Raw genomic sequence first — 18129 nt, forward strand, 5'->3', positions numbered from 1 at the left:
GATAGAAAAAAAGATAAACATTCTGTAGGTCTGCAAAATCAGATCAGGTCATTGTGTACAGAGCAGCCCAACACTCCTAAAATGATATATATTATATAATAACATGTAATATAATACTAGTTTGAGACTTACTTCTCTAGTTTCTGGCTTTGAAAGAGAGCTGGTCATGCTCACAATTGCACTTTCCTTGGCCAAGGATACAACATATCTAAATTCCTAATTTAGGTGGTGTTCCCCTTTAACTTGCACATTGCACAAGATTACTTTGGAGCCTTTATTTATTATTTATTTATTTTTAGTTCTTATTTAAGGGTTGGTTTTGTAGTTTAGTGTTTTTATTGTTATTTATTACATTTTAACATTTTGATTAGCTCCGGGGTACTTTATTGTGTTATCTTCTTGTCATGTTTTATCCTGTGTGTTGTCTGTGGTGTCCGACAACTGTGTGAGATGGATGCAACGCACTTTATACTGTAAACCAAATCTACCTGCGGGTACAAATTCAATAACCTGAACCTTAACTGCAGCCTCTGATGCAACTGTTTTTCAATAACCAACCACCTTCCTTGTTGTGGCCTCACAAAAAAATAACCAGAGAAAGAGCCAAATCACCAACAATACACAAAACAGTTATGTACTACATGCGACAAGCATTATTAATCCACATAAACTTAATAACCTGACAACTAAAAAGCAGAACAAAACATCGTCATCAACCTGGACAGCGGCTGCAGACACTAACACACACATTAGCCTAAAGCAAAAGGAAGCGGTACATTTTGCACAAAGCGCAGTACACTACACAAAACCAAACATTTCAGGGTAGCACAGTGGTGCTTGGGTTCTCCTCTGTGCAGCGAGTTACATTCATGACTGTTTTTGCACTCACCTGTTCATACGGCTTTACGCGATTCTTCTGCAGCGCGAAATCCTCCACAAACTGCTCCAGCTGACTTTAGCTCGTGCGCAACGTGCAAAATCCAAACGGCCCGCTCAGCCTCTCTGCTCCCTGACTCCGCACATTATTGTCACACACAGCAGAAAGGCCTCACACACCTCGCTTAAGGTAAATCTGCCTGCATACGTGTGAGAAATACAGCTAAGAAGATGCATCACGTGTTTGATCTATATTAGCATTCGCCATGTTAGCCGCGTCCAGGATGTGGGTCTACCTGTGGTCACGTGACAGGGGTGTGTTTGATTTGGGTTACAAAAAAGTTTATTTCAGACCCATACTTCTGCTCAGCCTCTAAAAGAACAACAGGTTAGTTTTATCAAGCTGGTTTTCAGATGCAAGTGTTAAGCCACTTGTTGCAGCATGACTCATGGAATTTATGACACACTTGCAACGATTTCGGACCATGAGTTGTTGTTGTTGTTGTTGTTTTTAAGTATTACATTTGTTTTTTTCTGTTTGAAATAGTAGAGACAATGTTGGAGAATGATGCAGTAAAACCAAATTCATCTTACAGGTGCCATCTGACAAATTAGAGTGGAATGCACTAAATAACTAAAAAAAAAACTAAAAAATAACTTTATATTTCTATGAGAATAAGTACTGATGGACATAGTTTGGAAAGTTACTCTTGGAAAGTGTTAAAAGTATAGTTTAGTATAGCATAGCATAGTATAGTACAGTATAGTATAGTATGGTATAGTATATAGTATAGTATATATACTATATATATACTATATACTATACTATTACAACTTTTCAAAGGTAACTTTACAAACATTGTCCATCAGTTTCTACTCTCATTGAAATATAAAGCTATTTTTCCTCGCCCACTTCTATATACTATACTATACTATGCTCTAGTTACCCTTTTAAAAATGTAACAAGTAAAGTAGGTACCTAATTACTTCATCAAAGTAATGTAACTTATTAGGCTATGTTTCATCACTTTTCTAACAAATGTTTTTAAACTAAGCAATAAAGTTGAAAATTTTTAAAACATAAGTGTTGCACTCAAATTTGTTCCAACTGCTTTACTCACCCACATTTTCTGAAACATACCAAGAAAGTATCTTGTATGGTGAAAAAAAATTGCAACACAACAGTTTGAATGTTTTATTCAACATACATGCTTTTACCAAAAATAATATCTTTGGATGTAACCACTTTGTAATCGCCAATATTTTGCATAATAACTGCAATTTCATTATATATTTTACCCATTTTTTTACTCACTGTAACTTATTATAATTACATTTATTTTGTAATGTAATTACATAACTCCATTTCATGTATACTTCCCAACACTACTGACAGATGTTGTTAGGTCTTGTAAAAGTGCCAGAGGTGGAAGCTGTCAATTTACAGTTTATTGTAGCCTGTGGTCTAGTGGTAAGTGATCATGTAGATGTACTAGGTAGATGGGCAGAATTTGGAGGAGGAGGAGGAAATGGCTTTTTGACCGATAGGTGGGTATACTGTAAACGGACAGTGAAAGTGGGTAAACCCTGTTTATCGTCCACTAAATTATTGATTGTGGCTGTGAAGAAGCTGTTAATATAAAATTTTATGATAATTCAACTTTTCTAACATTTATCATCAGTCATCAGCCCCAAACAGGCCTAAATCTCAAAGAGCAGCTCATTTAGTTTTGACATTTTTGTTTCTCCATAATTTACAGCAGACTACGCATACAGGTATCGAAGAATCACAAACTGAAATGGATGAGCACAACAACAGTTGGTGAATGCTTGCTTGTGCTCCTGAAAAACTAGGGGAAAAAGAGAAATAGAGAGTAAAGACCAAGAGTTTCATTGGATAAAAAGAAATATCTTCCACCCAACAAGTCTGCCTTTATAGTGGGGGGCTTAATGTTACTACATAACCTAAAGAATGTAGGTTGAATGTTAAAAAAAACCACTAAAAGTCCTCAGAAAGAAAAAAAAATGACAAATACGTCAATGCAGATTAAGACTGTAAAATGCCGTCTGTTAAATGAATAAAAAGCACCGTCATGGAGCTTTAAACATTCTATATAAGAGGGATTTTTTACCTGGAATCATAAAGGTTTCAAATCTTTGAGTGGATTTCAAAAGATTGTTTTTGCTATAGTACCTGTGTTACATCATGAATGGTAAACATTTAAACAGGAGGAACCTCAGTTTTAGGAATGTGCTAGTCTGAACTCAGCCCATTAAATCAGTCACAGAGCTCCAAAGTGAGGCTACTTTGAAGAACTCCTGCATTTTACCAAAATAGGAAACTATATTTCATGAGAAATACCTGTTACAGCAGAGGGGGGTGTATGATTTTCTTATCTACTTTTGAACTGAACCTTTTAAGTTGCCTGCCTGAAACTCCTAATTAATTTTCGAGGACCACACATACAAACTGAGTAGATCTTATTTTAATGACTATTTACTCTGAGACATTTATGCCACATCATTAGTGTTTTTCTATTGTAAATCATTTTATTTTCTTCTGCCATTAGTGCACCTTTTATGGGCTTCTGACTAAAAGCTGACAACAAAGTTAAGGTGGTTTTGGCACAAAAACCTTTCGCCTGTAATTGCCCTGTTAAGCACCCTCCCACAGTGAGGAAAAACAAATACAGACACCAAAGAGACGCTTCTCCCAAAACGCGCAATTCCATCCCAAAATGTTGCAAATAAACAGTATATTATGCGTTTTCTGTGGAGCACATGGGTTTTCATGTTATGATGCGTCATGCGCCCTTCACAGGCTCGTGTTTAGGTATGTTTGGTCAATACATGGGGGATCTGTGTGTGGCGCAGAGGAGGCAGGAGATGACTGCTGCCCTCCTCACTTCTCCACTGAGCCCTCAGGAGAGTGGAGTGAGAAGGACTGCATGGGGACCGCACGGCTGCACAGTGATCGGTTTTCTCTGATAGAAGATCTCAGCTGTGTTTTGGAAAGGAAATTGCGCAGTTAAACAATGCAGCCTTAAACCGTTTAGACAGTTTAAATATATATATATATTTCGTAAAGCTCTTTCGTGCAGTTCTAAGTGATCTGAAGCCTGCTATGGAGGACCTCTTGAGTCAAAATGAGTGTGAGCACTGACAATGTCACAAACTTGTGGAAAAATGGTTCCTCGGAACTCGGCGGGACTCCGGGCGCGTCCTCCCCGGTCAACTTCACCAACAGCTCCGGGGGGAACCACACAGAGGTGGACCTCACCCGAGCCATCCCGCTCGGCTTGGTGCTGGGGGCTTTCATCGTGTTCGCCATCGCGGGCAACATCCTCGTCATCCTCTCGGTGGTCTGCAACAGGCACCTGCGGACACCGACGAACTACTTCATCATCAACCTGGCCATCGCCGACCTGCTGCTGAGCACCACGGTGCTGCCGGTTTCCGCCACTCTGGAGATCTTAGACTACTGGGTGTTCGGGAGGATCTTCTGTGACATTTGGGCAGCTGTGGATGTGCTGTGCTGCACCGCATCCATCATGAGCTTGTGCGTAATATCCATCGACCGCTACATCGGAGTGAGCCACCCGCTGCAGTACCCGGGCATCGTGACGGAGAAGCGGGCTCTGCTGGCCATGCTCGGGGTGTGGGTGCTGTCGGTGGTCATCTCCATCGGACCTTTGCTCGGGTGGAAGCAGCCGCCGTCGCCGGACGACACGGAGTGCCCCATCACCGAGGAGCCATTTTACGCGCTCTTCTCCTCCCTCGGCTCCTTCTACATCCCTCTCATCGTTATTCTGGCCATGTACTGCAGGGTGTACATAGTCGCCAAACGGACCACTAAGAACCTGGAAGCCGGTGTGATGCGCGAGAGGATGAACTCCGGTGAGCTGACCCTCAGGATCCACAAAGGCTCTCAGGTGAACGAGGAGCCCGGCAGTTCAGGCGCCGGCAAGGGCCGCGCGCACCAAGCGAGAAGTTCCCTCACGGTGAAACTTCTGAAATTTTCCCGGGAGAAGAAAGCGGCAAAAACTTTGGGAGTTGTGGTCGGCATGTTTACGCTTTGTTGGCTGCCCTTCTTCCTCGCCTTACCCATAGGTAGGTTCAACAGGTCTCTCACACCCTGCTCTGTCCCACTGTCATAAACAAAATATTTACAAAAACACAGCCCCCACCTCCCTTTCCTCACAACCCACACCATTTTTAAAACTTTTTTATATCCAATTAGCTAAAGAGACTCGCAGAAAAGATATTACAGCCATCTAAATGTCTGTAGGAAGTTAAACTGAGGCAGTTAAAGGCTGCAAGACTTGTAAATCATATCTATGGCTGGCACTGGGAATTCTCCTGGGCAGAATATACTGCTCTGAATTGTCACCAAACCTGTGAGTGGGCTTTGATATACTGTAGTAGTCATTTTATAGGCCTACTGCAGGAATAGAAAATAACATCACCCATATATTATTGCAGGGTTTAATATATGTGGCACAGTGGGAGCGGATCTATATTATTTCTATTACTTCACAGACTGTGTGTGTAATTATGTGAGATTACATCATATCTTATGATAAGTTTGGACCAATTTAAAAATGTTCCAACTGCACAATGCCAAAGCCAACACTAATGTTGTGATATTTAAACTCATAATATGGGATAAATAAAACATGCTTTTTTTCCAAAGACTAAGAAGGAACTCTTCACAAGTTTATCCAGACATTATTAGTGTTATCTTTGCATTATTCCCTGAGTCCAAGTTAATCTGGTGCAACAAATTGTTTGAGTGTGCCAAGTGAGGAGTAGGTGGCCTCCATCTGCTCTGGTTGGTTTGTTCAGAGGCCTGTGGGGCCTGTCAGGGCTCCCTGATGCCACAAGACTGGCGAGCTTTCAACTCCAGCTGTCATGGCTGTTTAAAAACCTGCAGAGGAAATTAAACAATATATTCTGTGGTGAAATGCTTGTGCTGCGGGCTGCTTTGTGGCGGAGAGGTTAAGAAAATGTCTTTATTTAGTGATGGTGTCTGGAGAAAGGGTGCACAAAACAAAGTCTGAACTACAAGCTTGGCTGGTGTTTTAAAGGATTGTTTTCCTGATTGGCAGGGAAATGATCCCCCACGGCACTACTGTAAATGTATGCGAGTGTGTGTTTGTGTATCAGCGTGTGTCTGCATGCGTACACATTTACTGTGGTCATATGGAAATGTGTTTATGCCCCTGGCTTCACTCTGCAGCTCATCACCTCCTCACATGGACACACACACGCATCACTACCTGGGGCAGGATCTCTATGCAGTGTCACATAGCTGGGATTATTTGGCCTCGAGATGTTCTTCATGAGATACCAAAGGCACGTAACAAATGTAATTTTCCAAAGTTCTGATTTTCAGATCTGAGAGGCTTCAGAGAGCGAATTCCAGGGAAAGGGGGTGAGGTTCAGGAGGGGTCTGTTTATGTAACACTAATCAACAAACTGCCAAGAAACCCCCTGAGGGTCGGTTTCTCTGTACAGTCTCTGATGTAGTATACAGATGCATTGTCACAGAGCGCCATGCAACCTTTTTTCATTAACTGGCTGCAGAGATGCATGAAAGAAAAGCATACAAAGAAGTCCACAAATCTACTCAGGGAGAATTCCACACAGTACATCTACTGTATATTGACTTATATATCCACAATGTCAAAGCAGGACACTGAAACTGCTCTCAATACTAAAGCCTCTTCTATCTGCAAAATTTGTGGAGAAGTTTTTGTTCAAATGGTGCCCTGCTGTCATGTGTGACTCCCGTCTGAACTTAAAAACTTAAAGTGTGATAGGGCAGCAGCTCTCCGCTCATGTTGCTCCTGAGTATTCATTAGCCTCCACCCACAGAGTGGGATTTCCTGTCTCTCACTAGTTATTACCCTGCTCCTTCCTCTGCATACTGTCACTGATATGTAATGTATGTGGGGGTTTTTGGTCGATGGTGTGTGTGTGTGTGTGTGTGTGTGTGTGTGTGTGTGTGCGTGTGTGCGCGTGCACTGGTGGCAGCGGTTGACGCGTGTGTTTTGTTTGTATGTATGTGGAGGAGTGTTGAAAAATGTATGTTTGTTAATGTAAGTGTATTGTGTTAATGTGGCTGTAGATTTTTAGAGTATTTTAAAGCCAGAAAAGCTGAAACAGAGACTGGATGCTGTGACCTCTGACCCCAAAGGGCTCAACCTGAGAACATGTACATCCTTAAGACTTTTTTTAACTCTGTCCTTCAAGCTGATCTGATCTATCTGATCTGAAGTCTGTACACACCTTGTTTATGTTTTTGCACTTAAATGGCAAGCATGTAGTTACCAGTCTCAGAGTTTGGGTCAGTCCTTTTACAGGTTCTGAATTATCTCGTCTCCTTGTACGCCTTTAACTTGGAGCAAAGTAAGGTATACAGACTCCAAGATTATAAACATTACATCAAAGTTTTTTAAGTTAGTGTTGCTCCAGGCGAGCTTCCTTGGACAAAAAGCAGCCCGAAATTTCACACACACTCACTGAGTGCTGTCTAACTTAGCTTGTTTGTCAGTAAGGGTGACATATCTGAACTTTAAGTTATTTCAGAACACATTCTTGTATCACATTATGAAAAAATGACACTGTAACATTTAATTGCACTGCAATAATCACAGTGCAGAAATTGACCATAAAAGGCTCTTTGAGGGGCCAGACACCATGAAGGCAGCCAGAGTTTCACAAAAATGCTTATAGACCCTCTATATGATGGAGCATTTTTTTAAACATCTGTTTAAAATCATCTGTTTATCTGTTTTTAAATTTTAAAAAATATTCGAAATACACAATACAAAGTCACTATAAAATATACAAAATATAAAACCATAATGGGGCAGTCATCTCTTAAAAAGGGATTCTGTGTGAAAATCAGAGCATATGAGCTGACTGGACACGGTTCTCAACATGGAGGTGGCTGAACAGGCGGCTAGCAGCTAACGGTGCTAACTTTATATATAGTGCATTTTCCCACCGAATTAAAAGCCATGTGTGGCGGTAGCTGATGCCCTTTGTACCTCTCTGCAGGTCCATGAACTCATGCAGTACAGGCACAGTTCTCCATGAGTTTTTTTTTTTAATTCATTCATTCTGATTAGATCAGATCAATGGACAACAGGAGCAGAGGAGAGTTAAAGCAAATTTTTAGAATCAGCGCAATGTGAACGGTTAAGTTTCACTGTCTGTACCCAAAGTACACGATGTGCCCAAGAGTGTGGTGCCATAAATAATCAAACGGTATGTTCATGTATATTCCAACAGCACAGCTAAAAAGGGTCCAGCTCTAAAAGACGAAAATCAATATGTGGTGCCAGATGTTGAAAATTGTGGCCGGCCACCAGAAAAAAGTTAAAGGTTGAAACCCTGCAGCACTAAACAACTGCAACAGTGCTGACAGAGCCAAAGGTGTTAACCAGAGGCAAACCGGAGGGTGGGTGCTACATCTCTGTAACACCGCCATTCTGATATCAGCAGAAACCGCTGTATGAGCACAGTGCAGGGCAGCAGCAAAGAGCTACCCAGCATGATGCACACGCATTAATATGCACATGTGGTCGGACTGGCTTACTACAACAAACCACAGAGAGGCTCGCAAAACAAAACACAAAGAGGTAGCATGACTTCATTCTCTGCTCAGGACACCATTATTCGACTATATCTTTAATGCTCTGAATGTCGCATACAGAACCTCACTGACACTCTATGTCACCTTTCAAACTGCACCTGTCCTACTAGCAAGTCTTTATTATAAATAATCTGTTGAACAGTTCAATATTGTTCAGACACAACTCTAGTCCAGACAGCAAAGTTTCCATACTTGAAATGTATTTCACGCTGACTACCAGGGAATTTCTTGTGGGAATTATGCACAAGATATTTAAATACTAGTTATTAAAAAATAGATTAGGTTCAGAATACTTACCATAAGTACAGCGTTGCTTTAAAGAAACACCAGAAAAAGCAGTCAATGAAAGCTGGCTCATCTTGATTGACTGAAGGAGTAGAGTCAGGTTGTCGGCAGCTCCACCTGCACACAGAGCTGACAACAAATGTACAAGCAGTCATGTATAAAGTACACATACAGCCGGGGCTGCAACCAACTATTTTCATTATTTATTATCCTGCCAGTTGTTTTCTCAATTGATTTATGGTTTGATGCATAAAATGTCAGGAAATAGTGAAAAATGCCCAAGGTGATGTTTTCATATTGCTTTTTGTTTGTTTGTTTGATGCAAGACAAGTAAAAGTGAAGTGAAAAGTAAGAGTGAAAGTAAAATCCTCACATTTTAGATGCTGAAATCAGTAAATATCAGGCAGTTTAGCATGAAAAACAAATAAATTATTAATTGATTATCAAAACTATTGCCAATTAATTTCCTGTCCATCAACTTACTGATGGATCTCGTAAAAGATTTACTCAAGTAGCTAGTGAATAACTCAGTTAGATGAAAATTATTTCATCACTATATTATATTCAAACAGGTCTTCCACAGGTAATGACAAATGTGAAGTGAACATAAATTCTTTAAAGTGCCATATCTAGAACCAGACATAATTTTTTTTAAGTGCTGTTAAGCACCATTTAATCCATTAAAACAAAACAGAACTGCAGAAAATAGCCTAATGCCTAAAGCCACCATGACGTTACCTACTGGTTTGTAGACTCTTGGTGGGAAGCCTCGAGCTTGGTATTTTGGTCATCGCCATCTTGTTTTTTGGAGCCAGAAGTGACCATATTTGGAGAAGAGGGTGGAGCTGTGGAGGAGCAACATTAAATGATGTTAGAAAAAGTCAAATTACTGTGTTTGTCTGTCTAAAATTTGACTTTTAAAATGTATGTAAGCTGACTGAAATCAGATTACACCAAATTTCTTGAGGTTGGACCAACACACCCAAATTATTTGATTGGAAGTCAAGCTATTCTGTCATGAAGACACCTTAGTTAACTAGTCCCTGCATCAGCCTTCCTCTGTGGTTAGGGAAAAGGACTGTTCATACTTATGAAGGGGGAAGGGGTGCTGTAAAACGTATTAGGCTTTTTTTTTTTTTTTTAAATGTAAGCACTTAATTTTGGCTTAGGTGAGGGACATATGACATACAACTTGAAAAAGGTAGTGGTTTATAATTAAAGACAAAAAAGTGACATCCTAGCCACCCCCTCCTCTGATAAATTAAGTACAGGCCCACAACACCATCACAAAAGCTAAGTAATGCGCTAGTGTGGACGGGAGAAGTAAAGTGACCGTTTTTCTCAATGGAGTCTGGTGTTTTTTGATATAACTGCTTCAAATCTCCTTCTGTAAGGGCTGTCTTACGGCAAGGTAAAGCGGTGAAAATATTGTAAATGTAGCGCACACTTAAACTGATATTGTTTTTTTAGGCAGCTTAAAACTAATCAAATAATACAGAGTTTGCTCAGCGCCGTTTGATTATATAGTTATTGTAAATAAGCAGTTGTGATTGTGATGTGGTGTATATCATAAACTGTATAAATAATAATAATAATAATAATAACATCGGTCTATAGCAACTAGCTGAAAGGGGGCATCTCACCAACTATCACCATGGTGAAGTCGCACATACTTCCATCAATAAACTGATTCTACCCCGCCGCTTCTATTTACGGACAATGACGGCGGTCCAATTAAATGGCCTAATCAAGCTATCGTAGCTCAGAACTGTGCATTTAAATGTACTGATCGATTGTTTTGATGCCTCAAAGAGGGCTTGCCGCTCAGAGTGATCATTCCCCAAAAGATGCTTACCATCAAGGAAATTACTTATAGAGACCAAAACCTTTTTTTTTTTTGGTACCAGGTTGTAAACAAGTTCTATTTTGCTGTAAAGTTGGGCATTTTAACATACAGATCTATGGGGATGGATTTGCTTCTGGAGCCAGCCTCAAGTGGCCATATAAAGAACTGCAGGTTTTGGCACTCCAGCGTTTGGTATTTCAGCCCTAAAGGTTACCTTTTTTCCAAAATGGCTGTGGTCCTGCTATCTCATCTCTTGCTTCTGTACAATCGCTTTCATGTATGTGAGCACAGCTGATTATAAAATTGTATTGTACAGATTTTATAATGTATCTGTAAAAATAGCAAAAGTAGCCCAATGTAACAGAATAGAAGTACATATGATCAATTTATTGCAAATTTACTTAAGTAAGATAAAAAAAGTATTCTGCAAACAAGCAGGCTACTCTGTGGAGAGCAATTTATTTAATAAAAAAAAAAAAGAATTACTCATTTACATGTAACAGAATAGATATAATGCATTTCTAGCCACCACTGCAGGTGCACGCAGACAACAAACCTCAACCAAGATAAGGAAAAAGAAACAGTGAATTCTTATAAGCATTAAAGCATTGTCAAGGGAAGTAGAGAACTATGTATTTTTTATTTAAAATATAAAGACTGAGGAAGGACTTGCCTACATTTAAGTCTTTCAATGAGCTGATTTCTCTTGTTCTCATCTCCCAATTCAGCTGGAAAAAATCACCAGTCCTCAGCGGATACACATCTTATTTCATTGCACTCATTGTCCCACGGCTCTTTAGCACCCAGCGCAGGCACTAATGTCCTGTGAAGGCCACGCATTTAGCAATTGGTGCAAGCAGTGAGCTCATGTGTGAGTGAAACCAACACTTGGAGGTGTTAACCAATTATTTCCATGTAGAGGTGTCTTTGGAAGAGATACTGTGCATGTGTGCATCTTAACATGCGTACGTGTTTTTGCTACATGAGCTGGCCAGCCCCTGCACTCGGGGCTAATGGAAGTGGGTTTTGAAGGGGGGGAAATAATGAGATTGCTGAGTGTCAAAGCAATGGAGGAGAAAGGAGGTGGCAGAGCTGAGCTGGAGGGGCCACAGGGTAGCGAGGGTGAAAGTGCGGGTGCCTGGGATGTCAACCCAATTTTCCAAAAATAGCTTCATGCTATGGTTTCATTGAAAGCAATCTGCAAGGGCAATAACTTCTGTCCTTTTAGATCAAGACATATTAATCATATTTATGGGTGTGTTATGAAACACACGATGTGTGAGTCTTTGAGGAGCAGATTGTATGTGTAAGTGTAAGTGTGTGTGTGTGTGTGTGTGTGTGTGTGTGTGTGTGTGTGTGTGTAGCACGGAATAGGCATCACTTCTTCCAATTAGTGAGAATAACAGGATGCCTTGTTTTGTTAAGATGTTCCTGTGTTTCATAGTGAGTTGTGTGTGCGTGTGGATGTCCTCAGGAAGGAGGTGCAAACATTTTTTTTAACAGAAGGGCCGAGACCACCTACAATAAACCTCCCGCAGTTATCTCTTTACCATTGTCTCGCATCCTCTGCGATTTATACTTTATATATTATTTATTTTTACTTCGTTTCAACATAAACACTCTTCACAGGACAAAAATGGACCACGTTCACACAAAACTTAAACACACAAACATGCACTACATCTTGCTACAGGAAGGTCTGTTGTCAACCAGATTTATTTCTGGGTTTCCTACAATTTTATGCTGCACTTGTGTAGAATGGAGGCACAGGAACATGCTGGCAGTGTCCCACCTTGTGGTCTCTGGTGTAGCCTCAAGATGTTTAGAGGACCCTTCCTGGGAGGCAGACGGAGTCACACAGCTGTGTTTGCCTGTGCAGATGACCAATGCCGGACGCAACACATTTGGCATCCTAGGCAAGCCATAAGCCAAGACATAGACTCCACTCCACCATTTCCCATGTGTGGGTGTTTGGGGGTTTTCTTTTTCGAGTTAGAAAATAAATACAGTTGGTTTTTTTTGCACACCTCCCTCTGGGTGACACCCTAGGCAGCTGCCCATGGCGCCTACAAGATCTGCCTCTTCAGATGACGCTTCTAAAGCCCATCTGAAAGACTTAGAAATGAAATGTAGATTTACGGAACAAATACAGTATTATTTCACAAGCATCTGAACTACTGATTAAAACAAGAAAGCCACAACCAGTGCTAGAGCCCTGCCTGATCTATTTCACCCAGATACATTTCCATCAGTTTGTTATATACAAAAAAAAGAATGAAACTGATATGTAACTTATACAGCTTGAAATAAAGCTGAAGACATTATTCAGTTACTCCTTTAGTAAATTTGACCAAATTTTATTCAGCTATTTTAATAACTGAGTAATCATTAGCGGTGCATTTTCAAACAAAAATGTAAAAAAAAAATCTCCTATAGCTGCCTCTCTAGCATGATGACTTTTATTTTTTGCCAGTTTTAGATCATCTTTAATGGTACAAATTTAAGGCTTTTTTACCATTGGTTAGGCAATGGACAATGTGAAAGTGTTACTTTTCACAATTCTTAAATGATTAAATGAGAAAATAATTGCAAAATTATGGGATAATGGGGGAAAAAATGCTGTCTTGGCATTTAATTATTTATTAAAGGGACATTTGAGATGTTAGTATAATAGCATCACACAACTTTTTACTCAATAGAATTACAATTAAAATAAGTTTAATATAAACTCATAATACAATAATACACTTATCTTATCTACAACTTCTATCAATATGCTGTAACAGCCTAATTCACTGATTAGCTCAATACTGCCTTTATTTATGTCACGTAAAAACAAAAAAATACACAAATAGCATATTTTCAAATGCTAACCTCAGCTTGTTTCTCACCCTCTTTAGGTTTGCTAGATCTGTGATCTGTTAGACTGGAATAAGAGAAAAGTGTTCATTTATCGATACCCGCAGCCAACTGCTATCATAGAGACAGACAGACAAAGAGAGAGGGAGGGAGACAGGAAGAGAAATGACAGAATGAAAGAGTTTTAATTCCACTCCATCCAACTCTGTATCCCAATCACAGGCATAACTCAAACTGTTATGTAATCACATTTAAGTGGTCGTCCAGAAGCGAAAATAGCATGTGAAAATACCAGCCACTGTGAAGAGACCCATTCATCTAAAGAACAGGAGGCCAAGACACATTCAGACAGCCGGCTCTAGTTTCATCTCACAGTCTGGCAACCCCCACACACACACACACACACAGATTGTAGTGCTGTCAGGAAGTGACATTTCCTCATATTGTAGCACAAACACTTAAGTCCAGGTAAAAAATTGACTGGAGCACACAGACTGTGTAAATAATGGACGTAGCATCATGACATCACCCATTTGCTTGTGGGCTCCAGTTCAGCATTTGGGCTGTCGCCATCTTGGTTTTTTGGAGCCAGAAATGACCACATTTGGGTGAGAGGCTGAAGGTGTGGAGGAGCGAGGGGTGGATCTGACTGAGAAGCCAAGGACGCTATTAGCAGAGAGCCTGTCTCTCAAAGTGGCTGCACCCTTTAATAAATGTAACTTTAAGCCTTGATAAAGTGTAAATGGGTGAGTTATGTAACCCCCCCCCATATAGTCATCATGAATGTTGAAATTACCTATAGATCAAAACTGTTTTTGAAAAGTTGGGCATTTTAACATGGAGGTCTATGGGGACTGACTCTGTTTTGGAGTCAGCTCCAAGTGGTCATTAAATGAATTGCAGTTTCTGGCACGTTCGCATTTGCAGTTATGCTGTTATCATTATTGGCAACCACTAACACATTTCACCTGCTGGTTATTTATTACTTGAAGTACTTTGTACCACTTGAAATAATTGTTAAAGTTGTTGATGTGATAACCATGAAGAGGCAAGCTGAGGTGTTGATCGGTCTGCCTATAATATTTTACCAGAGGTAATTTCACACTTGAAAGCCTGAGATTATAGTGCATCCTCAGCCTCTCCAGGAATGTTATATTAATTTAAGATTGTGGGTTGGTGTGAAGAAACAGTTTTACTCGTATCTTCCCACACGCAAACACAAAGTCTTTCTTTCTTTTGCACTAATCTCACACTTGCTGTGTTTTAATCTCCAGGCTTCCCCCTCTCTCCTCATTAGCTTTTAAATTATTCTTCCTCTGTGTAAGCCTGGCCACAGGAGGAGAAATGGCACCACAAGGGGAGATTAATGCAGTTTAACACAGGCCAAATCATTAGCATCCATGAAAAACCTACCAGATGTCATTTCCATCATCACTATTTCCTCTCATTTTTGACAAAAGTCTCATTAAGTTTTACAGACAATACACTCCGAAATGCTAATATATGCACACATAACTTCAGTTTATTACAAATATTTTGCACTGACAACACTGTACAACACACATGTTGTAATGTAGAGACTTCCATAAACTCTCAAAAAAAAGGTGCCATTTCTTTTCAGCTGTTATCCTTTGCTCCAAGTTAAGCATGTCTCCCTTTGTGTATTTATCTATAAGGGGATTCAGGGTCATCCTAGATGACCTGTGACAGAGCGGCTACATTGCTTTTTAAAAGGGAGCACTTCATCTGTTTCCAAAGGTCTTCCTATATGCAACGTCTTTTTTTTTTTTAAATAAAAAACTAATTATGTGGAATTGGCTACCATCCTCTACGCTTCACACCCTCTATGCAGCAGTCTGACTATAAAGGCTTGTGGTATTCTTAATCAGTGGTGCCATCTACTGGGTAAAATGTAAACTGCAAGACTCAGAGTCAATTTATCACGATCAGGGACGCACTGATCCGATACTGCCCTGATTAAACAGATCAAATATCTGCCATTATGTAATTGATCTGCATTTAATTTTCTCCATTAGTGTCTTTTCAAAATTCAATGCTTCCGATCGGTCACATTTAATCTGTGACAACAGGCTGGCAACTTAGTTTTTAGTGCAATTCTTGGCCTCATGTTACCTTACGTGACAAATATTCCTTTAACTTCAAAGAGGTACAAGCGTTAGATCTGAGAAAGGTCACTGCTGATGTCATATCACTCAGGCATTGGAAGTGGAAGAAAAAAGTAGATCAATTGATTGATTATGAGTTATATTTCCCTTTAAGCAGCATGAGGATGGAAAAAACATATTTTAAGTAAGTGACATTTTCAAACATTCAAGTTTTTTATGGCTGCGCCATTCCATCAAATGGAAATATGTCTTATGCATCAGTTTATACACATTTCCTAAAAATACTTCTAGGCTTTTTTGGTATCTTTGAGCATATGTTTATAATACCAAGTCTACCTGCAAGCCAGTCTTCATTTTTTATGAATAAAATCTGCATGAGTAGACGTGTAGAATCTGTAAGCAACAGTCAAGCGGCAACCTCCGAGGCTGAGAAATGATGCCAGTGCAGAAGTACCCAAAACTGTAGACTATCAACTGTCCACTTGAGGCTGTTTCCAAAACTGAGTCAATGCCCCCCCGACCACTGTGTTAAAATGCCCAACTTTTCAGCACAAATAAACCTGTTTACAGCCTGGTACAAAAAATGGTTTTGGTCTCTCTAGCTAATTTTAAAATCCATGAAAACTGTGCAGGGGTTGAATCTTTTTTTAACTCATGCGTTTACACCTCATTAAGACTTTAAGTTACACATATTTAAGAGAGGGGCTGCTTGAGTGACAGGCTGTCTGCGAAGTGTCGCTACAATCTGCGAGTCAAAACCCTCGCTTCTCCACAGCACAAGACTCTCAACAAAATATAGTAACTTCTGGCTCCAAAATACCAACGAAACATCCACCAATATGCTGAACTCGAGACTTCAAAATGGCAGTCCACAAACCAATGGGTGATGCTACATGTATTAATTATACAGTCCATGAGCAACACACAAAAGCCACAACTGTCATCTCATTTTGATCTACATGTAATGATGCTAAATTGTGATTGGTGCACAGAAGATGCCATGCTTCCAACTGAGCCTTGCCCACATTAAATCGATGAAAAGACCACATGAGAAAAGTCGAAACAGAAATTTTACATACTTTGCGACTCCCATTTTGAATTGCCATCTCACAGTTTCTCTACAAAGCCATTAGCCACTAACTTTCTCTGTTCTTCTGTTTTAGGGTCTTTTAATGCGAACTTGCGTCCACCTGATGTCCTCTTCAAAGTGATCTTCTGGCTGGGCTACTTCAACAGCTGCCTGAACCCCATCATCTACCCCTGCTACAACCGAGAGTTCAAGCTGGCCTTCATCCGCATTCTACGATGCCAGTGTCACCAACGCAAACGTCCCGGCTGGAGGGCCTACAATTACCGCTCCTCCAACTTCAGCTCGTCTGGACACTCGCGCAAAAGCTCAACAGATCACAACTCGGGCTGCTTGAATGGCAGCCAGCGCACTTTGCCCTCTTCAGCAAGTCCAAGCCCAAGCTACCTGAGCCAGGGTCTCCCACCTTGTCCTGAGGGGGAAACACTATATATCTGGGGGGCAACCACCCCGACTCCCTCTACACCAAATCTGCTGCCTGGCAGCCCCGCAGACTGCCAGCAGGGAGCTCTGAGAGGCGATGTGAGGGGAGGGAAACCCACTGAGGAGACTACTGGCAGTATTTTCTCTTTCTCCTTTGGGAAGAACAGAGACAAGGGAGGGATCAACAAGGACAGCATGGTGCCTGATGACAAGGTGTGACTGCTGAGTGTCACTGAGATGTGACTCATTCATTCCTGAGAGGGATTTAAGTCACAAACAGAACGTGGATGTAGGATTTCACAGGTTTGCTGCATTCGCTGTACATGGTCCCATGATCAATCATCAGTCAGTGCATTGTCGTTGTCATTAGTAGTCAATGTAAGCTGAAGGTAACTGAGTATTGACTATGCTGCTGTATCAGAGGTATTTTGCTCTATGTTACTGTATCTGTGGTTGACATAGAAGAAATGTTTTTTTTAAATGGACAGTGAGGGGTTCAAGAAAGTTAATCAAAATCACTGTTTGATGCCCTGTTTGGGAGCAGGAACACACCAGTGCACGTATTTTGATCAAACAAAAAATACATTGGAAGGAATAAGGACACAACCCTCTACTCAGTCATTGTCTGCCCTGTAAAAAGACTGTCAAAGAGCCTGACTCGTGTAAATGTGTGATAAGACAAATGATCACCTTGCTGTTGCAGTCACTTGATATCTTCATGGTATGTTGTGGAAATAAAGTATAACCTGGTTTATCTGCTGTGCGCACAATCATCAAATATCATCTTGTTTGTATGTTTGATGTTCAAAAAGTTCTGAATATCAATATAAGAAATGTGATTGACACATGAATAAACATAGAACGTTGATCAATTGCTGCTTGGAGGCAAAGTCTCTCTCTGTAACTTGTGCTGTTACGTATGATCATAGATGTTAATTTTGATCTGATGATAAAAGACCAGAGC

At 40.4% G+C, this 18129-nt stretch overlaps 1 protein-coding gene across 1 annotated transcript; it reads left to right on the forward strand.

The window, feature by feature from the left end:
* Window positions 1-3607: 3607 nt before the first annotated feature.
* LOC121948040 (alpha-1A adrenergic receptor-like) lies at window positions 3608-18037 on the forward strand. Its single transcript, XM_042493287.2, has 2 exons — window positions 3608-4986; window positions 16819-18037. The coding sequence occupies exons 1-2, from the start codon at window positions 4023-4025 to the stop codon at window positions 17382-17384; spliced, it is 1530 nt and encodes a 509-aa protein (XP_042349221.2). The 5' UTR covers window positions 3608-4022; the 3' UTR covers window positions 17385-18037.
* The last annotated feature ends 92 nt before the right edge of the window (window positions 18038-18129 follow it).

The sequence above is a fragment of the Plectropomus leopardus genome, chromosome 8 (assembly GCF_026936395.1).
Source record: "Plectropomus leopardus strain MGB_pleo_1.0 chromosome 8, ASM2693639v1, whole genome shotgun sequence".
Taxonomy (NCBI): domain Eukaryota; kingdom Metazoa; phylum Chordata; class Actinopteri; order Perciformes; family Serranidae; genus Plectropomus; species Plectropomus leopardus.

Bases quoted from the DNA above. Each gene is read 5' to 3' on its own strand.
- LOC121948040 (XM_042493287.2), top strand. From the start codon at position 4,023: ATGAGTGTGAGCACTGACAATGTCACAAACTTGTGGAAAAATGGTTCC. The intron at 4,987-16,818 runs GTAGGTTCAACA...CTTCTGTTTTAG, and splicing joins CTTCCTCGCCTTACCCATAG to GGTCTTTTAATGCGAACTTG.